This window comes from Protopterus annectens, chromosome 7.part0 (genome assembly GCF_019279795.1).
Source record: "Protopterus annectens isolate FY-2018-M chromosome 7.part0, PAN1.0, whole genome shotgun sequence".
Taxonomy (NCBI): domain Eukaryota; kingdom Metazoa; phylum Chordata; order Ceratodontiformes; family Protopteridae; genus Protopterus; species Protopterus annectens.
The window spans coordinates 970,225,778-970,252,962 of record NC_056739.1 but is presented as its reverse complement, the minus strand read 5'-3'; the positions used below and the strand labels follow the sequence as shown (position 1 = coordinate 970,252,962).

Sequence of the window (27,185 nt, the reverse complement as noted above, 5' to 3'; positions counted from 1 at the left end):
GTATTTATACCACAGTTCCAGTAGTCAATATATTTCAAGGGTTACCAACATTTTGTTGGAGGTGTAATAACACATGTGAGCAATGCACTTGGTTACATATTTCTTTTTAGCAGTCTTTCTTTCATGTGGACAGTTTTAGCAAGATATGGAAGATTTAGTAGGCAGCATTTGGTGTGATGGGATAAGAGTAGATGTTGCTTTGTACTTTATGGGCCCCTAAAAGTCTGAAGACCTTGCTATAGCCATAAGGTGGAGCTTTAACTTTTCTTTTAATGGTGTCAAAAAGCCATAACTAGTGGTGGGAGCAACAACCCCCCCCCCCAAATTATTAAGAAAGTAAACCAATATTAATGAACAAGATTTATGACCTGGAGAATAGAATTGTTAACGGTAAGACATAGATAGGCTATAATAAGTGGCTACCTTAGTTACAATATGTGGAAGATGTGGGAAGACTGATGTTAGTATAGATGCACAATCTGCGAGTCAAGGAAGATAACAGAAAACTGTTTATTTTATTCCATTTATATAGTGGTAGTAAAGTTTGGAATTCTTAAAATTAGTGATTTCTCAGTTATAGTTTTTTTTTTTTTTTTAGTAAATTGATCTGATGTCTTTCATCCCAAATTCAGATGCTCATTCTGTGTATGTCTGCTGCCTTGGGGCAGGTCGTCTTACTACTGATTGTGATATTTGTGCTGGATTTAATCATAGTTCTCTAGCAGAGGGTAAAACAAATTAATCTTGAAAGGATTACCTCCCTCCGCTTCTTCCTATTCATCTGGAGCTCCCTTCTCATCCAGGAAACCTTCGGAGTCTGCAAAGGGAGATGCAGCTCACAGAATTAAAAATTCAAGGAAACATTCCTCAGATCGCTCTCCTCCTCTTCCTTTTGGCTCAGCTCAGCTGGAGAAAATGTCAAGAGCTTTGGATCTGATTACTTCTTCAGATCCAATCCCACTAAAACAAAACAACATCGGATCCAACTACCCCTTTGGATCTGAATCGAGCCAAGTCAAAGCCTCACATGCAAGATCAAAATTCTCTCCAGACCCTCTTACTTCAAGGATGCACTCACCATTCCTGCAGGAGACAACTCGAAGCATATCCCAACCATCTCAGCCTCTTCATTCCTGAAGATATCTAAGAGCCTAATAAAAGCAGATGTGAACAGGATGATGAGAAAGTTTCTCAGAAACCAGATTCAGTTAGATGATGTCCCTGCTCCATCTTCCATTGGATCCATGAGCCTACTTCCACTATAACCCCAGCTTTTAACTCCTACTCCAGTCCATCCACTGGTTTCTGAGCCTACAGACCCAAGCATTCTGAGCTTGTCTGTAGAGGATCTGAAGTAGCCTTTGACTCCAATACCTTCTCTGGTCCAGACTGCCCTGACTCTGTGGGAGCCATAAGGATCTCAAGGCTGTAACATCAGCACCAGATCCAGGGATTTGAGTTTGACTCTGATGATTTCTTAGCTGTCCCTTCCTCCTGGGGCCTCATCGGTGGGCATCTGGGCTCCAACCTCTGTGTATAGGCAGGATTTGCGGAGATCAGGTTCTGCTTATGTGGCTTCGGCTTCCACCAGGTTGGGACTTGATTCCCACTTGCCTCTGCCTTTGAAGTAGCAGAGAGAGTGTTTTTCACCTCTGTGGACAAGACATCCTTGCCCCTGGTGGGTCCACCCACTCGTCTCCTGTTCCATTGAAACAGCTGGTCTGGTCAAGTCTAGAGACTGTCCTCATTTAGGATTTTGCTGGCACTTCAATGCCTCCATGGAATCCCCAATCAGAGAGACTCCTCTGAAGTGTAGATGTAAAGGGAGGCACTTAGACTCCCACAGTACTGTTTGACCAAAGATATTAACTTTGATGCAGGGGAAGTGTCCCCCAGATCACCCCCTTAGGACATCTCTTTCGGTGAAATCCTTTAACTGTTGAAACGTAAAGGTGGTTGGTCTTCTGACCCTCTTCCCAGGAGTCTGTGTTTCTTGAGCCTTTCGGAGCTGACTCCTCTATGTTGTAGATACTACCCCTGAAGGAGAAGATGGTGTGGACCTAGTCTCCAGCCGGGCTTGGAATGAGCCGGATGTCATGGAGCCTGTCCACAAGAGGCCAGATAAGTACCTCATTGCACTAAAGGATAGAGCCCATTAGAGCAAGGGTCCCCCAGTGAATGCTATGGTGAAAGCAGTGACTACCAGGAAAGAACTGGCTGAAAGTCGTTGTTCTGTCCAGCCCCCAGAGGGCCCAGGGCATTGGAAAGATTTGAGAAGTGTGTCTACACTTCAACAACCTTTGCCCTCAGGTCACTGAAGTGTTTGGCACATGTTGCATGATTTCAGAGGGAATTGATCAAGGAGTTTTCCAGTACCCTCTCGGGATCCATGTCTGTGGAGGACAAGAAGACAGTTTCTTCACAACTGGCCACACTGTAGTCCCTTGTCAAATGCCTCAATGAGGATAATTTATCGTGCTTCAGAAGGAGCTGCGAGAGTCCAGGTTCAGGAATTGCTGTAAGAAGGCATGCCTGGGTGCATCTTTGTGACTTTGTAGGGCCCTTCAAGACATCATTCATCAATGCTCTATTTGATGGATCCACCTTGTTTGGTCTTAAGGTGAAAGAGACTCACTCTAGGAGTGAGCAGGATGGGAAGATATTATCTGCCATACAAATACATTCTTCTACCCCTCAGAGAATCTTCTCCTGGAGGGAATGCTAATGAAAGACATTGACCTTGTGGCAGAGGTGGCAACATCAGGGCTTCAGAGGTCCTTTTTCTGAGAATCTCTTTCAGTGTCCCTGAAGGGTTGCTCAACTGCTGCACTCTGGAGGTAGTCAGGGGGTGCTTATCTCTGCACCCAGAAGCCTGGACAGCCTTTAACAAAGATACTTGGGTGCACATAAAAATGTCTGGATTTTATTACATACTGATGTCCTTCATGGATGCATCTGCAGTCATAACAACTGGGTTGTCCTGTCGTCAGGCAGCCCTTCAGTCGGCCCGGTCAAGTCGGGGTCCGGCCTTCACCGATGTCGCCTTCACCCCCGGTCATCTCTCTGTTCTCTGTTGGTATAAAAAGCATTCCAGCGCATCTTTTTTCTTCAGTCTTTCTTGCCTGTTGGCCCGAGCGAAGCTGTTCGCAAGTGCGGTTCGCCGGATCCGGTGCTTCTGCGAATACTACTTGAAGACTTCTAAAGCTCACTTCTAAATAGGGGTCTCTCTCTTTTCAATGATCAGCGAAAAAAAAGTTGTATTACCTAACCTGTGGAAATAAATACCTCGCAAAATTTCCTTCTGCCTGCCTTTGCCTTTTGCCTGCCCACGAGGTAGCAGCCTGTTCGTCTGCCCTGTGTTCAACCCAAAGAACATTACATACTGTTTTTCCTTCTACCTCCACAGCAGAACAAAAGAATTCTCAACGTTTCACTTAGTCAGAAGAAAGAAGCAGCCATGGAAATAGAAAAGCTGCTGAGAAAATGGGTCATCCAAGTTGTCCTCCCAGACCAACAAGGATATGAAACCAATTTGAGAATCTTTTTAGTGCCAAAGAAGACAGGGGATCTAAGAACAATTTTGTTTCTCAGCCATCTGTATAAGTTCATAAAACACTCGCATTTCTCTATGGTCTTGTTTGGTTCAGTCCATTCTGCCAATGTTGGAGGACAATGATTAGATTTGCTCCTGTGTACTATCCTGTTAAGATACACAGGCAGTCCAGGGGATACCCAAGTTGCTGGCTAGGAGCCAGTCACTGTTAGTTCATTGCCCTGCCCTTTGGTCTTATCACAGCCCCCAAGGTGTTCACCATGTGCATGGCAGTGAACGCAGCTCACTTGAGACTGCACAGATTCCATGTTTCCTTACCTAGACAGCTGGCTCCTTTCTGCTACTACCAAGCCGCTACTGATTCAAGTGAGGAATTACTTGCTCCATCTGTGTCTCCAGCTGGGCATCACAGTGAACTGCGCCAAGTCTCACCTCACCCCTAGTCAAGCCATGGAATTCATTGGTGCTTGTCTGGATACAGTGACACAAATCGCAGGCTTACCACAGATAAGGTTAAACAATCTATGGAACCAAGCGTTGCACATTCTGTCTCTCTCTTCCCCTCCAACCAGGCTGGTATTACAGCTTCTTGGACCAATGGCCGCCTCAATAGTTTCAGTATGTTTAGCAAGATTCTACATGAGGGTACTACAGTGGACCCTTGCCATACAATGGTCAATAGGTTCATAAGTTCATAGGTAGGTACTAGGCTATCTGCCCGAGGGCATTTATAAGCCTAGCCAGAGTGTGTCGGCTTTTGCCGTCCCATTGATTAATTAACTGAGCCTCTGTCAAGCAGAGCCAATGAAGTGATCCCGGGGTGTATTTTCTGTTACCCATCCACTCGTCAAGGCTTCTCTTGAAGAGTGTTAGTGAGGGGCTCTGCCTATAGGTTCATAGGTAGGTACTAGGGCATTATCTCCTGGCTGAACCTATTTGAATTACAGATATTTGCAAATAACACACAGCCTGGAAGATTCATGCAGAAGCTGTTTCTCTGGGCTACCCTTTTACTCTTCTACGCCCAAGGCCACAGTAACAACGGCTGTCTCCCAACTAAGGTGGAGGAGCATTACTTGGGAAGGACAGTCCAAGTTACTTGATCTCAGTTATAGGTCAAACTTTGCGTCAGTATCCTAAAAGTAAGGGCAGTCCTCTTGGTGTTGCAGGTGTTTCAAGATGTTTTCCCATCTAGGGATGATGGCTGTTCAGACGGACGGCATGTTTTTGGACTGGGGGATCCCGGTCCTACCCCTTATTTTGAGAGGCAATGGGACATCTCTTCCAGTCACTTTCTATTGGCAATGCATATTCAAGAGAAGTCCAAAGTGCTAGCAGACAAACTGAGCAGGTCCATTTTACTTCCTCATGAGTGGTCTCTCAATCAGTTAGTGACAGAAATTATATTTCACCAAACAAAGGCAACCATGCTGTGACCTCTTTGCTTCTCCCATCCTTTCCAAGTGCAGCAGGTACTTTGCCCTGATCACTCCAGAGGGGAAGTCATCGAGAAACACTGATTTACAGTTGGCCCCTAGTCTCCAATATGCCCTTCCCCCACCTCTCTCATTCCCAAGTTTCTTCAGAAAGTATTTCAGTGAAAGAGCAAGGTAATCATCATTGCGCCATTCATGTCTGGCCAAGTGTGGTTCCCTTTCCTGTGGCCTCACCTCGTCCATCCTCCTAGATGTTGGATCTTTCTCAGGACCTTCTGTCTCACCCATCCGAGATACCTCACCTGGACATTCGAACCTTCAAATTGACTGCATGGTTTCTCCACTTCCATTGATGGCTAACCTCCAGGCTTTCTTCTCCAGTTATTCACATCCTTGCATCATCCCAGAAAGTTTCTATCAGAAAGATTTATAAGTGCAAATGAAAAAGGTTTTCTGTTTGGGCCCTCCAGAGACAATTAGACCACTTTTCATCACCTATCCCAGCTGTTCATGACGTTCTGCTACCATTTTCAATAATGGCGATAGTTACTCTACAATTAAGGTCCATCTTTCTGCCATTTCTAATTTTTACTTCGGCAAAAAACATTCTTCTTTGGCCTCTCTGGTATTATGTTACGCCTTTATTAAAGGTGCATCCATTGCAAAAAATCCAGTACCCTCTGACAGAGATTCCAGAGCTTTGGATAGATGGGGGAAGAAAGTTTACACTTCTGCAACTTTAGCAGTAAGAGCTTTAAATTGACAGTTTCACATGCTTAAGTATAAGCAATATTTAATGGCTCAATTAAAACAGAAAATGCTTGCATGCTCAGAAGCTCCTGATTGTAAACAAATGCAGGATTTATTGCATGCAGTTGAACAGGTGGGAAAACATACTCTGCAATGTGGTTTTGATTCTCTGTAGGCCTCTTGCAGAGCCGCAGTTACAGGTTCAGTGATTCGAAGGCATGCTTGGTTAAAAGAACAGAGTTTACCTGATCATGTTAAGGCAAAATTATTGGATGCTCCTTTACAGCATGATACCTTGTTTGGTGTTAAGGCAGAAGAAGTGTTAAAGAAAATGGAGGATAAAGCTAAATCTATGCAAACAGTCAAGGATTTCGTACAGGTACAGCCACCTCGATTTAGCAGAAATTGGCCTATAAAAAATTGGTCCTTTCCAGTGGCAGACAGACCACAGAGAGGCAGATACAGATGCCCAAGAGGCAGATCTCAACCCCAAGGCTCAAACAGGCAACGACAGTGGGGCACCACAACCCCAAAAGGAGGTGAGGGCAAGTCTCAACCTTACAGGAAACAGTCACAATGACTTTCCCCTTCGTACACCAAGCACTTCCCTTTTGGAAGCCCCCTTGGGGGGAAAACTAGCACTTTTTTCTCAAAACTGGCAAACAATCACCCAAGACAAATGGGTTCTAAATATTGTCTCAAGGTTACAGATTCCACTTTCATACTTTACCAAGGCTGAAAAGAATGCCAGACCTGCCACAAAATCAATGGGCAGAGGCACAAAAACAAATTTCAGCCCTCATGGACATGAGAGCTATTCAAAAAGTACCACAACAGGAACAAGGACAAGGATTTTACTCAAGACTCTTCCTGGTCCCCAGAAAGGACAAGGCCTGGAGGCCCATACTAGACCTTTCAATTCTAAATACTTACCTGGATATTCCGAAATTCAAAATGTTGACATTACAGCAGCTTCTACCCATGCTGGGCAAGAACGCTTGGCTTGTTACTCTGGACCTCAAAGAGGCATACCTGCATGTCCCTATCAGACAAAATTGCAGAAGATACCTCAGATTCAAAGCTGGTACAATGCACTACCAATTCTCTGCACTGCCCTTTGGCTTATCTACTGCGCCCAGGGTCTTCACAAAGTGCCTGGCACCAGTAATTGCATTTTGCAGACAAAAAGGAATTCAAATATATCTATACCTGGACAACTGCCTCATTCAAGCAGAGACAAAGGGCATTCTTCTACAGCATCTGGCGTTTGTAAAAAGGTTGCTAACTTCTCTAGGGTACACAGTAAACGAAAAGAAGTCAAAACTAGTGCCCTCACAACAGATTACATTCCTGGATGCCAGCTTAAATATAACGGCCCAGATGGTTTACCTCACGCCAGACAAACAGGTTCAACTAACTCAGTATTTTCAAATACTGGCAAAAAAGTCCCATCTCCCTGCAAGAAAAATTCTGCAGGCCCTGGGATTCATGGCATCCTGCATGCTACTAATTCCATATGCCAGACTGCATATGAGGAACCTACAATGGTACCTAAAAAGTGTTTGGACTCAGCACTGTCACAGCTTAGAAGCAGTAATACCAATGATTCCCTGCCTACAACAGGAGTTTCTATGGTGGCCACAGGCATGTCACCTAAACAAGGGTCAGCCTTTCAGCCTACCCATAGCCAGGCAGACTCTTAACAACCGATGCTTTGGATTACGCCTGGGGGAGCACACATGGCAGGAAAATGCATTCAGGGCAAGTGGACCACGGACCAGATGCATCTTCACATCAATCAAAAAGTTGGCTGTTCAAAATGCCCTAACAGCTTTCAAGGACCTTCTGCATCCAGGACAATTATTATTAAAGACAGACAACAACACAGTAATGTGGTACATGAACAAGCAAGGGGGCACTCATTCTTACCCCCTATGCAGGCAAGCCATGACCTTGTGGAACACAGCTCTAACGTACCAAGTTCACCTGCAAGCACAATTCCTGCCAGGAAAGAAAAATACTCTGGCAGACGATCTAAGCAGAAATATCATGGACCCTCGCGAATGGAAATTGAATCCACAAATCTTCGGCATGGTAACGCAAACATGGGGATGCCCAGACATAGATCTTTTTGCCTCCTCACTGAATTGCCAACTACAAAAATTCTGCTCAAGGGCTTATCCCAAACAAGCATGGAAAGTGGATGCTCTTTTGTTCAGCTGGAAAAACCTAAAAGTTTATGCCTTCCTGCCTCTGCCACTCCTTTCAAAGGTACTCCTAAAAGCTAGACAAGAGAAACCACAGATGATCCTGATTGCTCCAGACTGGCCACGTCAGCACTGGTACCCTATCTTAAGGAACTTAGCTCAAGGCCCACCATTGATTTTGCCTCAAATTCCACACCTTCTGACTCAACAAAATAATCAGATCCTGCACGGTCAGCTCAAAACCCTAAACCTGGCTGCATGGCAAATTTATTAGTCAAACATGCAATACCTCTCTCTAAAGTGGTTATGGATGTCATTTTGGAGCCAGGAGGCCTAGCACCAGGAAAGCTTACTCAGAAAAATGGAAGAGGTTCTGCGCCTGGAACCAGGCTCAAAGCCTTGACCCTCTTGTTCCAAACATTCCTCAGATTTTACAATACTTAAGTGAGATGCTGGACAGAGGCCTATCCTTCTCATCAATTAAGATCCACGCCTCTGCCATTTCAGCACATTACAACACGGATCCTCCTTTATTCTCTCATCCCTTGCTAAAGCAGTACCTCAGAGGTGCTAAAAACATAAGACCGCCCTGGAGAGCACCAACACCAACTTGGGACCTCAATTATGTTTTGGAAAAACTGACCCTGCCACCTTTTGAGCCAGCCAATACAGCCGATCTAAAATTTTTATCATGCAAAACAGCTCTGCTCCTGGCAGTAACTTCAGCACGAAGAGTCTCAGAGCTACAGGTATTAATTGCAGTGGAACCTTTTATAATTTTTCATCACGACAGGGTTTCTTTAAGGACAAACCCTACCTTTATGCCAAAGGTGGTATCTAGTGTGGCTCTTAACCAAACCACCCATTTGCCAACTTTTTATCCAAACCCCCAGAATAAAGGGGAGGAACTTCTGCATTCTTTGGACATACACAGGCAGCTACGCTTCTACTTGGACAAAACAAAAGCTATCAGGAAAACTGAGCAACTGTTTGTAGCATATGCTGCAGGATCACAGGGCAAGGCTATCTCAAAGCAGACTATATCCAAATGGATAGGACACTGTATTCGTTACTGCTACACACAGCATGAGAAATCAGTCCCAAATAGCATTAGGCCACATTCCACCAGGGCTACAGCCACTTCAACGGCCTTTCTCAGAGGAGTACCTACCAAGGAAATTTTGGAGGCTGCAACTTGGAGTTCAGTGCACACCTTTACCAAACATTACCACCTGCCTCTTTACTCTAAATCCAGAGCAGGATTTGCCACTGCAGTTCTGCAGGGCCTCATAGCCAATCCTAACTCCTTATAGACCAGCCACCTAGCCTTAGCTTTGGGATTCAACCCAAGTGTGATGACTGCAGCAGGGTAACACGATGAACATAGTACAGTTTTGTACCTACCATAAATGTAGGTGTTCGAGTGTTCACCCTGCTGCAGTCCAGGTTACCCTCCCTCCATCCCCTCTGATCTACTGGCTAAATCTCTTCTATACCTTACTGATGTATTTGCTTATAGCTGAAGGGATTTTGTGTTTGTGCAGAGGTTACTCCATTTGGTTCTAAATTCTGACCACCTTTTTGGGGGGCACCTGACATCTGGGGCAAGAAAAACTGAAGAAAATGGCGTTGGTTGCATTATATATACCCCTGGCGCACTGACATCAGGGAAGAGGCGACAGCAACCGACGCCGGACCAAGACTTTGGAATTCCGGCCGACTGCGGGACCACCTGACGACAGGATAACCCAAGTGTGATGACTGCAGCAGGGTGAACACTCGAACATCTACATTTATGGTAGGTACCAAACTGTACTTTCTGGGTCCTGTTATGCAAGAATCCTTGCAATGTTTGTCATAGAAACATGGTGCTATTCATCTTTCTTGGCTAGTGTGGTTTATCTCTCTTCGACTATATGATTTCTAACCCCCCCCACCCAAAAAAAGAGGGAAATGATTCTCCATTCTGTATTTATAAAAAAGAAACTAGGGTTTTATGTTAAGACTACCACTGACTTCCAGCAGTGTGAAAAGGACTGTTTGGTCTGCAGTGTTTCTCCAATATGAAGGAAACATTGTTCAAATGGTCTCTGCCCAGAGGGCTAGAAATTATACTGTTATAAGAAATTGTGTATGTTTGTGTATTAAAGGGGTAGTGTGTAGTCACTTGGAGGATACGTTAGTTCTTATTCTGCTGTAGCTATTTATTTAGGTTAGGATAGAGGCACATTCATTAGTGACCCTCAGCTCAAAAACAAAATTGTTTTCCATAATCCTCTCTCCTGTTGATGTCTTTAATGTGGGGAGGTAGCTTTGTGCCTTAATTTGGCTGTGTCCAGCTGTCCTTAAAGACAGTCAGGAAGACTGGTATCTGCCTGTAGATAAATGCTTGTTGTGAATGCAGTGATTTTCGGCAGTGACATTTTACACTGAAGGAAATGGCAATGTTTGCTTCAACACAAAATGTTTCTTTTTCAGGCCTTTTGATCCCCAGTATTATGAAGATGAATTTGAAGATGAGGAAATGCTTGATGAAGAAGGTAGAACAAGATTAAAGTTGAAGGTATATTTATTTGTGCTTTTCCTGCTGTGTGATGTGTGTTATAACTTAAGAAAAAGAGTACCAGCAGTCAAACTCAAGATGTCTGATGCTTTGTTGCACAGTTGCAGTAATTATTTCTGAATATGTAGTGGGTACATATTTGTAGCACAAGTATGGGGCAAAACACCAGGCTTTAGGGTTTTATTACAGACGTTGATGGGATGAAGGCTTTCATTGGTTCTCAGTACTCCTGCTGGTCATTCAGAGTGATAGTTGCCACTGCTTGGTAGTTATTAAGTGATGGATGGACAGGAAGTTAAGCCCTTAACAAAATGAGTAGCATGAAGTTAAGTAGCTGTTGACTAAAAGTAGAAATAAAGGTATCCTGTTGGCTTAGACATACTATTAAGTCTGAAATGCTAAACTTTACCATGTGTCCATGCATATGTTAAGTGCATCTATGTGTTGGGAGCTTCTTTCATATATTATATTATGTCCCTCAATTTAAAGAGACCTGTTTCCTAATGCCTCAGTCCTAAAACACCATAAACCCATGTTGTTTTTTTCAGTACTGCTCTTTAACTCCGTTCTGAAATGCCAGTACACTTTGTTTTTAGGCAGATATCAAATTCCTCCCCCATCACCAAGTTTGTGAACAGTAACATGTTAAGTTGTCAAACTCGCCTTCATTCTTGCTGGATGGGTTCGGAGCCGATCCTCGGCTCTGACTCGGCACTTGCTAAGCTCGAGAGCTAATTTTACCAGCTCGAGGCAACCCTATATCCCATGATGCAAGGCGAGACTACCTCAGATCTCGTTTGTCACTTCGCGAAGAGGTCTCTTTTTACCAGCTCAGGTAAAGTTTTTTGGATTATACAGAGTTAGTCAGAGTATTTTTTTCCCCTTTTTTTCTAGACTTCACTATAGTGTTAGCGCTATTGTATTAGACATTCTTTTACCCTATATTCCCTTTTTCTTCCTTATATAAGGATATTTTTTCTCTCTCAGGCCTTAAGCCTCCCTCCCAGTTTCCTGTCAGGAGTGTCTGTGTTTTTTCAGTTTTCTCTCAGGTAACTGTGTGACTGTTGTGTGTCTGTGAGTTTTTTGCGGGCATACTAGAGTGAAGTCATGAAGGAGTTTCAAGAAGTGTCCGTCGTGCTGTCAGAATGTCTCTCTGACCAGCCGGTCACATGTCTTTGTGTGGTGTACTGCCTGCTTTCTTTACACCTGCAGTGACTCCTGTGTCATTTCCCACCTTGCCAGAGAGTCTGGCTTGTTGAAGCCAGAGGGTTCTCTGACCAAGACTGGGTCGGCTAAACCCTCTAAGCCACCTAAAGCCCAGGCTGTGGTACTTAAGCCTTTGGCGGTGGCTCCGACTCCTTCGGAGTTGAGATCGGCTCCGGCTGGAGCCGATCTTTCCACATTGGAGGTTGTGGTATCGGCTCCATCTGGCTCCGATACACAAGTACCTATCACTATGTCTGCTCCGGCTGGAGCCGACACATCTTTAACCAGCATTGGAGCCGACAAGCCTTCGGCTCCATCTGGAACCAAAGGGTCTTCGGCTCCGATGGCTCCGTCCAAGAAGAGATCTCGGTCCCCTTCCCTGGAGTCGATTCGTTCGGCTCCGGGATCTCCTCTACTTTCGGAGCGGAGCCATAGGAGCCGATCTTCAAGGTCTTCCAGGCTATCAGACCATGATTTAGAGAGGGTGGTAAGTAGACTGCTGAAGTCACAGGCACTAGCCCAAATGCTCCATAGCCCGTCTCAACAGACGACTGCTATTTCTCATCCCCCTGAAATTCCTCCTCCGACTCTCCTCCAGAGTTCGGAGCCGGAGCTTCTCGGAGAGGTGACCGTGAGTGCGCCGGAGCCGATACTTCCCCTTTCGGCTCCGGCTGCCTTGACTCGATCTCTTCCATGAGACCTTCCTTGGAGGGATCTGGTCGCCGGGTCTCCTTGTCGGCTCGAGGGGCTAGTGGCATCGGACCCTTGTCCGACCCGCTCTCCCTCTTGGAGCTTCGCATTGTGAGCTCGGCACCGATCGCCTCGAGCCTTTCGGTGGGACCAGGGATTCCTGTTTCTTCGAGCGGGAGTCTTCTGGCCTCCCTGGGAGGGAGCCTTGAGGTGATGAGGAGTGTTCTAGCCCGGAGCTGATTCAGCGGTCTGTTCCATTAGCTCCTCCCTCTTCGGTGCCTGTTGATGTCTCTTGCCATTCTCTTGCTCCCGGACCCAGAGATCCATCGCCTCAGGTTTCCCCATTGGGAAGAACTTCCTCTTCCGAGGTTTCTCCTGATCCTGCAGGAGAACCCCCGCGTAAGAGGACGTGCAAGAGGAAGCACACAGACTCCCCTGAGTCTACATCAGATACTGACTTAGATGAGTCGGAGGGTTCCCCTCGGTCCCCCTCTGAGGATGTCTCTTTTTCAGACATCCTGGAACTCCTTAAACAGAGGGGGAATTGGCCTTCCATTGACCCCTCCGAGGATGAGTCGGTATACCTGGAGGCTTTTGGATCTCGACCCTCCACCTCCTGGGTGTCTCCGCCTTCACCCGCTCATGCAAGTGGTGGCTCGGAAGGTGTGGACGGCCCCGGATTCTATGGAATCAGTCCCCAGGAGGCCCTCTAAATTTATCACGGCCCCTTCAGACAAACAGTTTCTTACCAAAGTTGTCCCGGTTGATGCCATGGTGGTGGCGGCCACTAAGAAGGAACTTGCTGATCCTTCCGTACCTGTCCATCCTCCTAACAAGGACTCTAGGACCATGGATAGGTATGGTAAGCGGATGTTTTCTTCAGCGACCTTTGCTATGCGTTCGCTGAACTATCTCTGTCACTTTACCAGGCTTCAGAGAGACATTCTCAAGGAACTAGGTGAGGTGGTTCAGGATCCATCAGCTGCGGGGGCTCAAGAAAAGATTGCCTTACAGCTAGGAATCCTAAATTCTATAACCAACTCCTCCATGCGGCTCATCTCTTATGCAGCCGATGGAGCGAGTAGAGCCGCAGGCACAGGAGTGGCACTTAGGCGTCAGGCCTGGATGCGGCTTTGTAATTTCGCAGATCCCTTTAAGGCGTCCTTCACTAATATGCCCTTTGATGGTTCGGCTCTGTTCGGACCTCAGGTGAAGGACACATTGACCAGGTGTGAGCGAGATGGCAAGACTCTTTCTACCGTAGGAGTCCATTTCTCCACCCCTTCAAGACCCTATCCAAAAGGGCAGAAGGGAGGGAAAATGTGGTTTTGTAAATCTCAGGGAGTCACACCTGACACACGTGGTCAGTTTACCCCCAGAGGCAGAGGGGGTAATAACAATAGATGCTGCCCTAGGGGCAGAGGGGGTCCGCAGAATCAGGGTAGCAGGGAGCCTCTCTCTGATAAACCCTTCCAGCATCCCTGAGGTGTTGCCCGACTGTCCACCCTTGGAGGCAGTCGGGGGAAGATTGTCGCTGTACCCAATAGCCTGGCGTTCCCTATCTCAAGACAAATGGGTACAGTCGATCATATCCGAGGGATACAGTATTCCTTTCGAGAGATATCCCGTTCCTCATCATTCCCTTCCAGACGTTTCACCCGGTCTAAGGGAATTGGCAAAGCTGGAGGTATCAAAGCTCCTAGCAAAAAGAGCCGTCCAACTAGTTCCAGCAGACCAAGTAGGATCCGCATCTACTCAAGATTCTTTTGGTCCCCAAAAGGACGGGAGATTGGAGACCAATTTTAGACCTCAGCAAACTAAACAAGTTTGTCAAGAAGGCAAGATTCCGGATGGTCAAGCTTCAGTCCATTCTACCCTTTTTGGGCAAGGACAACTGGATGTGCTCAATAGACCTTCAGGACGCGTACTATCACATAAAATTCACAGGCTCCAGAAGGTTTCTCCGCTTCGGCTGGGGACCACTCATTTTCAATTCACAGGCCTGCCCTTTGGCCTCACTACAGCCCCCAGAGTGTTTACCAAATGTATGGCAGTGGTCACGGCTCATCTGAGACGTCAAGGATTCCAGGTGTTTCCGTACCTAGACGACTGGCTCCTCTCTGCCACCACCAGGCATCAACTTCTCAAGGCCAGAGACTACACCCTTCACATCTGCAACCAATTGGGGATTTCAGTAAACTTCGAAAAATCTTCTCTGTCGCCTTGCCAATCTATTACCTTTATAGGCGCAGAATTAGACACTGTCAGGATGTCAGCGAGACTCACAAACCAAAGAATTCTGGACATCCAAAAGTATGTTCGAATCATATTACTCAACAAGAGAATCAGGGCCAGATTTGTCCTGAAAGTTCTAGGTCTTATGGCTGCGGCCATTGTTCTACTGCCAGCCGCTTCCACATGCGTCTTTTGCAGTGGATGTTGTTCACCCAGTGGTCATTCCAGCAGCTCCCCATGCGACACAAGATATTTGTGACACAATCGTGCAAGAGTCATCTAACCTGGTGGATGTCTTCTCCGCAGCTCCATCAGGGCCGACTGTTTGTTCCCCCAGTCCCGGTTGCCACAGTCACTTCGGATGCCTCTCTGATCGGGTGGGGGGGGCATTGTCAGGGCAGGATGGTCCATGGGACTTGGCAACCAATAGAATACCATCTGCACATAAATGTCCTAGAGATGAGAGCAGTGCTTTTAATGTTGCAGGCCCTCAACGACTTTCTTCCTTTAGGGACTATTGCAGTTCAGACGGACAATATGTCCGTGGTCTGGTATATCAACAAGCAGGGCGGGACCAGGTCCTACCCACTGTGTCGAGAAGCTCTCAGACTTTGGCAATGGGCAATCTCCTCTCATCGGTTTCTGATAGCAATGCACATCCCTGGGAAATCCAACCTCTTAGAGGACAGGCTGAGCAGAGCTATTCTCATGCCACACGAGTGGTCTCTCAAACAATCGGTAGTGGACGAGATTTTTCAGAAGTGGGGCTTTCCTTGCTGCGACCTTTTTGCTACACCCCAAAACAGCAAATGCCTAGACTTCTTCACTCTCTTTCCTCTACCAGGCCATCCCCCGAGAGACGCTCTAACCCAGGATTGGCCCCGGGGACTTCTTTATGCTTTTCCTCCATACCCACTTATGCCTCAAGTAATTCAGAAAGCTACCGTATTGAGAGCCAAGTTGATTCTCATTGCCCCTTACTGGCCTCGATAAATTTGGTTTCCGTCCCTGCATCGTCATCTCGTGGTACAGCCTTGGCATCTGGACCCAGTTCCAGATCTTCTGACCCACCATTCAGGTCAACTGCACTGGTCCATTCCTTCCCTCAACCTCACTGCTTGGTTGCTCCACTTCCTTCCTTAGCCAGGCTTCCTATGATCTCTGACCCTGTTAGAGAGATCATAGTAGCTTCTCTAAAGTCCTCTACTAGAAGGATTTATGCTAGTAAATGGCAACGCTTTTCCTTCTGGACAAAGTCTAGAGACTTAGATCCCTTTACTGCTCCTGTGCATTCAGTCTTGGAATTCTTAGCTGAGATTTTTCAATTGAGTTCTTCTCCATCTACAGTTAAGGTTCAATTGGCAGCTATCTCAAATTTTCATGTGGGCTTAGTGGATCAAAATATTATGTCCCACAAGCTTTGCAAAGCCTTTCTGAGAGGGATATTTCTCCTAAAACCTCCTATCAAAGACCCCCCTCCGCAATGGGATTTAAATTTAATGCTGGCATCCTTGATACTTACCCCCCTTTGAACCGGCTGCTTCATGCTCATTGAAGCTTCTTTCCTGGAAGACAATTTTTCTAGTTGCGGTTACTTCAGCCAGAAGGGTGTCTGAACTTCAGACTCTCTGTGTCCGTTCCCCATATTTGGTTTTCCACAAAGATAGGGTATCATTAAGAACCAATCCATCCTTTTTGCCTGAGATTGCTTCCCAGAAGAATATCAACCAATCTATTGATTTGCCTGTCTTTTTCCCTAATTATTCTAACAAGGCGGAACAAAAACTTCACTGTTTGGATGTCCATCGTCAACTCAGGTATTACTTGGACAGAACTAAACAATTCAGGAAATCTGATCAACTGTTTCTTTCTTATGCAGAAAACAGGAAAGGTCTTCAGGTCTCCAAAGTGACCCTGTCCAGATGGCTGTCTTCTATCATTTCTTATGTTTATCTTCTTAGGGGCAAGCAACTGCCCTCGAAACCAAAAGCACATTCTACCAGGAGCCTAGCCACTTCCACAGCTTTTCAAGATAGGCTACCTATTGACACCATTTGTGCAGCAGCCACTTGGGCCACTCCTCACACCTTTGTTTCTCATTACAAATTGGACTTGGCCTCCAGGGACAGGGCCAGGGCCAGGTTTGGTTCCACAGATGTTCTTCATCTCACATTGCTGCAGTCCTTACACTTGGGTAGTCCGCTGTCCTCGGTCGGCCCGAATATCAAAGTATTAGGCTGACGTCGGTCAAGGCGCTTAAGACTGACATCAGAACGTCAGGGTACAAATGCGCATGACCGACGTCATATCCTCAGTCTTTTTTGCCGCATGGTCCGATGCAGAAGCAGCGTTGCAAGTGCCGTTCGGCGTTCTGAAATTTTTCGAATTCGGAGTTTCAGACCGAGTCAAAGTTGGCTAAGTACCCCGTTGGGGAATATTTTAGTTTTTCTTGCCTCAGTGGTTTACGGATGTCAGAAAAAGTGAATAACTGTATTTCTTGTGGGAAGCAGATACCGCATAGGGATTATCATACCTTGTGTATTCCTTGTTTGGGGCCTGAGCACGACGTTGTTGGGTGTCGCTTTTGTGCTAGGTTCAATAAGCACTATTGCGAAGGTTAGATTGTGCCAGGTTGGTCTTCGAAGCGGTGCAATTATAATATGCCGTCGGATGCTCCGACGCCCGCTTCTTCGAAGAAGCAAAGACAAAGCAGCTAAACCCAGGCAAGAAGAGTCGTCCGTCGGACGCCGGTTCTTTAGAGGTGTCAGTGGAACCGGTGGTTCCGGAGGCTTCTCTGGAGTCCCAGGGGAGACTTTGATATTGCAGGATGTGGCCTCTCAGGAGGCAGGTCAGGCTGAAGGGGCTTCTCAGGTTACTGTACTCCCTCCCTTCCTAGGGTGGTTAGGCCTCTCCTTCTGTTTCCAAGGCTTCTCCCAGAGGCAGGCCAGGTTTAGCTTCTGTTGGTGTCACTCCTAGTTCTACAGGATCTGTGCCCAAGAAGCACATGCTTAAAATGGCAGAAGATTTAATTACTTTGACTAGAGGTTCTTTGCCCCCTCCTGATAAGAGGCCTAGGGTGGAACCAGAGTTGGGGAGTTTTGAGCAGGCTTCGGATGTTTCAGAGTCTTCGGCTGAAGACTTGCAGGAGTACTCTCCTTATTCTGATTCTGATGCAGATGATTCGACTCCTTCTGCTTCTCCTCCAGAGGATTTTTCTTTTTCAGAGACTCTTCATTCCATGAGGGAGCATTTTAAGTGGGAAGGTCAGGACTTCCCTGATTCCAGGAAAAGGCTTAGGGAATTTTTGCTTTTACCCCAGCATAGGCCTTTGGCTATTCCACCTGTTCTGGATGTTGTGGAGGATGTGTTTGCAGAGGCTTCACTTAATCCTGATTCTTTGCCTCCTGCTCCTGTTAAACCGGATAGGTATTACAGGGTGCCTGAGGCTCATAAATATCTTTATAAGAGTCCTAGGGCGGACCCAGAAACTGTTAGTCAGGGACCTAAGGGTGTCAAGGCCTCTGTTGTTAAAAATCCGGTTCCTCCAGATAAAGAGGCCAGAGCTTTGGATAGATGGGGAAAGAAAGTCTATACTTCTTCCACCTTAGCTATGAGGGCTTTGAATTGCCAGTTTCACATGTTGAAATATCAAAACTATCTTCTTTCTCAATTGAAGTCTAAGGTTGATGCTCTGGCGGAAGGCATTGAGTGTAAAGAATTACAAGATTTGGTGCATGTCTCGGAACAGGTGGGTAAGCATTCTTTACAATGTGGTTTTGATGCTGTACAGGCCTCGTCTAGGGTGGCTGCCACTGGTTCAGTTCTTCGCAGGCACGCCTGGCTGAGGGATCAGAATTTATCTGACCATGTTAAGACAAGGATTTTGGATGCTCCTTTACAGTCTGATGTGTTGTTTGGTTCACCTGTGGAGTCAGTCTTGAAGAAAATGGAAGACAAGGCTAAGTCTATGCAGGCTGTTAAAGATTTTTGCAAGTTCAGCCTCCAAGTTTAGTAGGAATTGGCCTGCTAAGGGGTGGACGATCCTTCTTATGATTCTCAGTCTATGGGTAGATCTAGACGTGGTAGGGGTAGAGCTCAGAGTTTCTTCAGATCTAGAACGCGGAGTTCACCTGCACAGTCTTCGGGTGAGGGCAGGGGCCAGTCCTTTCGTAAACAGGCCCAATGACCTACCTTTTCAGCTGCCAGATCCTTCTTGCCTGGCAGCACCTTTGGGAGGAAGGTTGGCACTCTTCAAGGAAAATTGGAGTTTGATTACTCAAGACAGATGGGTCTTGGATATCATACACCAAGGTTACAGGTTTTATTTCCATACCTTGCCTCCTTTCAAAGGCATGCCAGACGTTCCTCCTCAGCAAAGACTAGAGGCTCACAAACAAATTTCTCTGCTACTTCAAATAGGGGCCATACAACCAGTCCCTCTACCAGAAGTGGGCCTAGGATTTTATTCTCGCCTGTTCCTAGTACCAAAGAAGGGGAACACGTGGAGACCAATTTTGGATTTATCTATCCTCAACACATATCTGGACATTCCCAAGTTCAAAATGTTGACGTTACAACAGCTTTTGCCTCTGCTGGGCAAAGATCACTGGATGGTGACTCTGGATCTCAAGGAGGCTTACCTTCATGTTCCTATCAGGCTCAGTTGCAGGAAGTATCTGCGTTTTGGCTGGGACTTCTCATTATCAGTTCTCTGCATTGCCCTTTGGCTTATCTACTGCCCAGAGTGTTCACAAAGTTCTGGCTCCAGTGATAGCTTTCTTCAGGCTAAGAGGAATACAGATCTATCCTTATTTGGACGATTGCCTGATTCTGGCCCAAGAAAAGGACGAACTTCTTCATCATTTACAGTATGTGATTGCAGTACTAAGATGCCTGGGGTATTCTGTGAACGAAATAAAGTCCAGTCTAGTACCCTCTCAGGACATGTGCTTTCTGGGTGTGAGACTGAATACAGCGTCCCAGATGGCCTTTTGACCCCGGACAAACAAAAGAATCTTTCTCTTTACTTCCATCAATTGTCTCATCAGTCCAGGCTGACTGCAAGGACAGTCCTTCAAGCCTTGGGGTTCATGGCATCTTGTATTCTGGTGCTTCCCAATGCCAAACTGCATATGAGGAAGCTACAATGGTATCTCAAAATGTATGGACACAGCACTGACAAGATATGGACACTGTCATTCAGATAATACCTTGCATTCAAAAGGAGTTTTTGTGGTGGGCTCAGGAATGTCACCTAAACAAGGGACTCTCTGTGACTCGACCAGAGGCGAGTCAGATTCTAACGACAGATGCCTCAGACAAAGCTTGGGGAGCTCATCTAAATGGAAAGTGGGTACAAGACACGTGGCCTGCCAGACTTCAACATCTACATATCAACTTGAAGGAGATGTTAGCAGTCCAATTTGCATTAATAGCTTTCAAGGATTTACTTCTTCCAGGGCAGGTGTTGGTTCTAACAGACAACACAACTGTCATGTGGTACATCAACAAGCAAGGGAGAACATTCTTATCCTCTATGCAGACAAGCAATGATTTTGTGGGAGACTGCTCTCAGTTTACAGCTGAATCTTCAGGCAAGGTTTCTGCCGGAGCACAGAACTCCTTAGCAGATGTGTTGAGCAGACAAATTATGGATCCCCACAAGTGGAAATTGGATCCTCATGTATTTCAGAAATTGACAGTGTTATGGGGAACTCCAGACATAGATCTGTTCGCTTCTCCACTAAACTACCAGCTGCCAAAGTTTTGCACAAAAGGTTTCATCCCACAGCTTGGAAAGTGGATGCTCTTTCATTCAAGTGGAGCAATCTTCATGTGTATGCCTTTCCACCTCTGCCTCTCCTCCCAAAGGTACTCCTGAAGGTCAGACAGGACAAGCCAAAGATGATTTTAACAGCTCCAGATTGGCCTCGACAGCACTGGTACCCATTACTGAGAAGTCTGGTACGGGAGCCTCCATGGCCTTTGCCTTGATTCCACACCTGCTGTCTCAGGAGAACAGTCATTTACTCAATGTCAAACTTCACTCTCTACATCTAACAGCCTGGCATATTCTGTTTTAAACCCTGGAGGGTCTCAGCTTCCACAGCAAGTTTTGAATGTTATTTTGGAGGCCAGAAGGCCTAGTACAAGGAAAGTGTACACAGATAAATGGAAGAGATTTTTATTTTGGAGTACAGCAAAGGAATTTGATGTTTCTAAGCCTAATTTAAGTGTGGCTCTTCAATATCTTACTGAGTTACTGGACAAAGGTTTGTCCTTCTCTTCTATTAAGGTTCATGCTGCAGCAATTTCTGCTCACTATGACTGTGACCCACCATTGTTTTCTCATCCTTTGTTTAAGCAATTCCTTAGAGGGGCAAAGAATATAAGACCCCCACGTAGAGCTCCTACTCCTGCTTGGGATCTCAATTTTGTGTTGGAGAAACTCACTCTACGACCTTTTGAGCCTGCAGCTACTGCTGAGTTGAAATATTTGTCATGGAAGACTGCTTTTTTGTTGGCCATTGCCTCTGCGAGAAGGGTTTCTGAATTACAGGCCCTTATGGCGGTTGAGCCTTTCTTAATTTTCCATAAGGATAGGGTATCTTTGCGTACTAATCCTTCCTTTATGCCTAAAGTGGTTTCTAGTGTGGCTTTAAACCAAACTATTCATTTGCCTACTTTTTATGCAAACCCCCAAAATAAAGGGGAAAAGATTTTGCACACTTTGGATTTACACAGGCAGTTGCGATATTATTTGAGCAGAACTAAAGGGTTCAGGCAGTCTCAGCAGTTATTTGTTTAATTTGCTTTGGGTTCTCAGGGCAAGCCTGTGTCAAAACAAACTATTTCTAAGTGGATTGGGTTTTGTATTGCTTTCTGTTATTCCCATCATGGTAAGGTGATTCCAGCTGGGATTAGGCCTCATTCCACTAGGGCTACTGCCACTTCTACAGCTTTTTAAGGGGTGGCAACTAAAGATATTTTGGAGGCAGCTACTTGGAGTTCAGTGCATACTTTCTCTAAGCATTACCACCTTCCACTTTACTCTAAATCTAGGGCTGGTTTTGCCACTGCAATTTTACAGGGCATTTTGGCAGCTCCTAATGCTTTATAGTTTTGCCATCCTCCCTTACCTCTGCTTTGGGATTCTACCCAAGTGTAAGGACTGCAGCAATGTGAGATGAAGAACATAGTACAGTTTTGTACCTACCATAAATGTAGATGTTCAAGATCCACATTGCTGCAGTCCAATTTACCCTCCTCCTTCCCTCTGTAGTTAGAGGCGGTTGTGTGGTTTGGGTTGTGAATATTGTGGATATTGTATATATTGTACATATGATTAGTGCAAGGGTGGTTGGTTGTTTTTTGCTGTCTTTTGGTTTGACCTTTCTTTTTAGGGTCTTCTGACATCTGGGGCAAGAAAAGACTGAGGATATGACGTCGGTCATGCGCATTTGTACCCTGACGTTCTGATGTCAGTCTTAAGCGCCTTGACCGACGTCAGCCTAATACTTTGATATTCGGGCCGACCGAGGACAGCGGACTACCCAAGTGTAAGGACTGCAGCAATGTGGATCTTCGAACATCTACATTTATGGTAGGTACAAAACTGTACTTTCTCAAGAGTCTGTTCCATTGAGCCACCCAGGATAGAGGTGCTAGGGACGCGGTCCCATCCAGCAAGAATGAAGGCGAGTTTGACAACTTAACATTTAGAAGTTATGTACCTACCATAACGTTCCATGTTAGTTGTCTTCTCGCCTTTTTCTTTAAGGCCCTCCCTCCTTCCCCCTAGCCTGGACAGACCTTGAAGTTGTACTCTTTTCTGGGTTTAGTTCACTCTTTCCATGAGCTCCCAGTAGGAAGTGTCACTACTGTTACCAGGTTTTGACCTGGTTTCTCCTACATTTAGTTTGTCTTCTTCCTTGTGAAGAAGTTTTTATGGCAGGGTTTTTTCTTGTAGCTACCAAACGAGATCTGAGGTAGTCTCGCCTTGCATCATGGGATATAGGGTTGCCTCGAGCTGGTAAAATTAGCTCTCGAGCTTAGCAAGTGCCGAGTCGGAGCCGAGGATCGGCTCCGAACCCATCCAGCAAGAAAGAAGGCAGGAGAAGACAACTAACATGGAACATTATGGTAGGTACATAACTTCTAATTTTTGTATTTGTACTAAGTAGATAGTAACATTAACATGAGTATATGCTTTGGTAAGAAAAAAAAAAATCTTGATTTTTTTTTTTTTAAGTATGTTGAATTTTTGTGTTGTGAGAACTTAAACATACAGAAATGCTGGGGAGATGCTAAACTATTTTGTATAACAGGTTGAGAACACCATCAGGTGGAAAGTACGCCGTGATGATGAAGGAAATGAAATTCGAGAAAGCAATGCACGCATTGTCAGATGGTCAGATGGAAGGCAAGTGGTGATGCTTTCATTTTTCACTGTAGCCTCACTTTGCAACAGAGTAGAAAATTGATTTATAAAGTCTTGCATTTTTTGTTGCTAACCACCAAAAGGTACTGTTTGCTTTCTTTTGTAGTAAGGTTCGTAGTTACAACCGTAGCCATTATAATCCGATTTTACCCAATATATGGCCCCTGGGGCAAGAGGATGACATGGATTTGTGCCTGTGCATTGAGTATCATACAGATTTACTCTGCCCATTAGGGACATACACACTACCCCAGTTGTGAACTTGCAAATGTTCATCGTGTTACCCTGCTGCAGTCATCACACTTGGGTTATCCTGCCGTCAGGTGGTCCTGCACTCGGCCCGAATTCCAAAGTCTTGGTCCAGCGTTGGTTGCTGTCACTTCTTCCCTGACGTCAGAGCGCCAGGGGTATATCAGAGGCATCCAACGCCATTTTCTTCAGTCTTTCTTGCTGCGCGGTGCCCGAAGCAGAAGCAGTTCGCAAGTGCCGGTCAGCCGACACCTGAGGTTTTCGAATCGAGTTTCATTCCGAAGTCTTCAAAGCTAAGTACCTCATTGGGGAAGCTTTTCTTGCCTCAGGCCGATGTCAGAAAAAGTTAACAATTGCATTTCTTGTGGGAAGCAAATATCTCATAAGGACTTTCATTCTTTTTGTATACCTTGCCTAGGCCCTGACCACAATGTCACTGGTTGTAGGTTTTGTGCTAGGTTCAATAAGCGAACTATAAAGTGATGCTTTGATTTCGCATGACGCTACTTCAGTAGAAAATTTAATTACACTATGCCGTCGGAGCAACCGACTACCGGCGTGCATAAAAAATGCAAGGATAAAGACAAGCAGCCTAAATCCAAGCCAGACTCCGAGGCCTCGGCTGGGCCGGTCGCCGGTTCTCCAGTTTTCAGTGAGGTGCCTACGCAGCCCCTGGCTACCACTGAATTGGATCCCCAGACCGCTTCGGATCCCCCAGCAGAGAGTTCTAGGCCGACGCAGCAATTTTCTTTAGGCCCTACCGACGACATTGCAGTAGGGGAAGCCCGGTGCTGTAGAAACACCTTCGGTTTCTGAAGGTGTCTTCAGACCGACTACCCTCACCATAAAATCTTATGCTAAGCTTAAGACTCCTCTAAAACCAAAAAAGCCTACACTTCAGTCTCCAGGTTAAGGCCCTATGCCTAAGAAACTGATGCTTAAAATGGCTGAAGATTTGATTTCTTTGATCAGGGGTTCCCAACCCCCCGACAAAAGGCCTAGACAAGAGGAGGATTATGCCTCCTCTGATCAAGTGTCTGTTTCCTCAGGCTCTTCTGAGGAACAGGATTACTCCTTTCCCCCTTATGAAGATTCTGATGCTGAAGATTCCATTCCCTCAGCTTCTCCCCTGAAGATTATTCCTTTGGGGAAACCTTACATACCATGAAGGAACATTTCCACTGGGAAGGTCAGGACTACTCTGACTCAAAGAAAAGTCTCTGAGAGTTTCTTTTACTCCCTCAGCACAGACCACTTGCTATCCCCCCAGTTTTGGACATTGTGGATGATGTCTTCTTCGAATCTAGTCTAAATCCAGATTCTCTGCCTCCTGCTCCAGCCAAACCAGATAGATACTACAGAGTGCCTGACTCGCACAAATTCCTTTACAAAAGCCCTGTTGCTGATCCAGAGACAATCTCCCAGGGTCCCAAAGGGGCTAAGGCTTCTATGGCTAAAAATCCTGTACCTTCAGAAAGGGACTCCAGAGCACTAGATAGGTGGGGGAAGGTGGTTTACACCTCAACTACTCTAGCTATGAGAGCACTAAATTGTCAGTTTCACATGCTTAAATACCAGCAATTCCTAATGTCTCAAACAAAACAAAAGATGGGCACGCACCCTCAACAGTCTGAATTCAAGGAAATGCAAGATCTGTCGCATGCAGCTGAACAGGTGGGCAAACATACTTTACAATGTGGTTTTGATGCCTTGGAAGCTTCCTCTAGAGCAGCTGTTACTGGGTCTGTTATACGTAGGCATGCTTGGTTAAAGGAACAATCTCTGCCTGATCATGTTAAAGCAAAGTTACTGGATGCACCCGTACAGCAGGATGTCTTATTTGGGGTTAAAGCAGAGGAGGTTTTAAAGAAAATAGTGGATAAGGCAAAATCTATGCAGGCATTCAAAGATTTCTTACAGGTACAGCCCCAATGCTTCAGCAGAAATTGGCCAACAAAAAATTGGTCCTTTCCAGCTTCTGACAGACCACAAAGGGGTAAATACAGGCGCCCTAGGGGCAGAGGACAAGCACAAATCCCTTACAAACCTCGCCAATGGGGCACTACAACACAGAAGGGAGGAGAAGACAGGTCCCAAACTACTAGAAGGCAAACACAATGACTTAAACCTCAGACTGCCAAGCAAAACTCTCTTGGCAGCTCCCTTGGGAGGAAAATTAGCACTTTTTGCAGACAACTGGCGCATCATCACAAAGGACAAATGGGTCCTAGACATTATCTCACACAGATACAGATTCCATTTCCACACCTTGCCAAGGATAAAAGGAATGCCAAACCTGCCACAAAATCAATGGGCAGAGGCACAAAAACAAATTACAGCTCTCATGGACATGAGAGCCATTCAACTGGTACCTACACAGGAGCAAGGCCAAGGATTTTACTCAAGGCTCTTTCTAGTCTCCAGAAAGGACAATGCTTGGAGACCCATTCTGGACCTTTCAGTTTTAAACACCTTCTTGCAAGTACCCAAATTCAAGATGCTAACACTACAGCAGCTTATTCCCATGTTGGGCAAGAAAGCTTGGCTAGTAACGTTGGACCTCAAGGAGGCATACCTGCATGTCCCTATCAAACAAAATTGCAGAAGATACCTCCGTTTCATTGCAGGTTCAAACCATTACCAATTCTCTGCACTGCCCTTTGGCTTATCTACTGCGCCCAGGGTCTTCACAAAATGCCTGGCAACAGTAATTGCATACCGCAGACAGAGGAATTCAAATATACCCATACCTGGACGACTGTCCCATCCAAGCAGAACACAAGGACATTCTCTTACAACACCTGGCTTTTGTAAAACATCTTCTAAGTTGCCTAGGGTGCACAGTAAACGAAAAGAAATCAAAACTAGTGCCCTCACAAAATATGACATTCCTCGGTGCCAGCTTGAATACAACGGCCCAGATGGCTTATCTGACGCCAGACAAACAACTACAATTAACTCAATACTTCAGAGCAATGGCAACAAAGACCCAACTCCCTGCAAGAAAAATTCTGCAGGCCTTGGGCTTCATGGCATCTTGCATACTACTAATACCATTTGCAAAACTGCATATGAGGAAATTACAATGGTACCTAAAAAGCGTATGGACTCAACACAGCCACAGCTTGGAAACGATAACTCTCATTCCCTGCCTTCAACAGGAGTTTCTATGGTGGTCACAGGCATGTCACCTCAACAAGGGTCAGCCTTTCACCCTACCCCCAGCCAGGCAAACTATGACAACAGATGCATCGGACTATGCCTAGGGGGCACACATGGCAGGACGGTGCGTTCAAGGCATATGGACAGCAGATCAAAGGAATCTGCACATCAATCAAAAAGAAATGGTAGCTGTACAAAATGCTCTGACAGCCTTCAAGGACCTCTTGCATCCAGGACAGCTTATCATAGGGACAGACAACACCACAGTAATGTGGTACATAAACAAGGAGGTACACACTCCTACCCTCTATGCAGGCAAGCAATGACCTTGTGGAACACAGCACTGACTTACCAAGTTAAATTACAAGCTCAGTTCCTGCCAGGAAAAAAGAACACATTGGCAGACAACCTAAGCAGAAATATCATGGATCCCCACGAGTGGAAACTGGATCCACAAGTATTCGCAATGATAGCTCAAAAATGGGGGCTCCCAGACATAGACCTGATGTCCTTCAAGGATGCATCTGCAGTCCTTACAAATGGGTTGTCCTGTCGTCAGGCAGCCCTTCGGTCGGCCGGATTCCAAAGTCTGGGTCTGGCTTCGGCTGGTGTCGCACTTCACCCGACGTCATTGCGGCAGTTCTTCGGGTATAAAGGCAGCAGCCGACGCCATTTTCCTCAGTCTTTCTTGCCG

General features: G+C 45.9%; 1 protein-coding gene across 8 annotated transcripts in view; it reads left to right on the top strand.

The window, feature by feature from the left end:
- The window catches only part of LOC122806811 (RNA polymerase-associated protein LEO1-like), a 424,604-nt gene extending 401,466 nt beyond the window's left edge, over positions 1 to 23,138 (top strand). For all 8 annotated transcript variants that reach the window (XM_044077549.1, XM_044077544.1, XM_044077545.1 and 5 more), the window contains 2 exons: positions 10,425 to 10,509; positions 22,968 to 23,138. In XM_044077549.1, the coding sequence (XP_043933484.1) occupies positions 10,425 to 10,509; positions 22,968 to 23,123 (241 nt within the window). In that variant the 3' untranslated portion in view covers positions 23,124 to 23,138. The remainder of the gene's footprint in view (positions 1 to 10,424; positions 10,510 to 22,967) is intronic.
- The last annotated feature ends 4,047 nt before the right edge of the window (positions 23,139 to 27,185 follow it).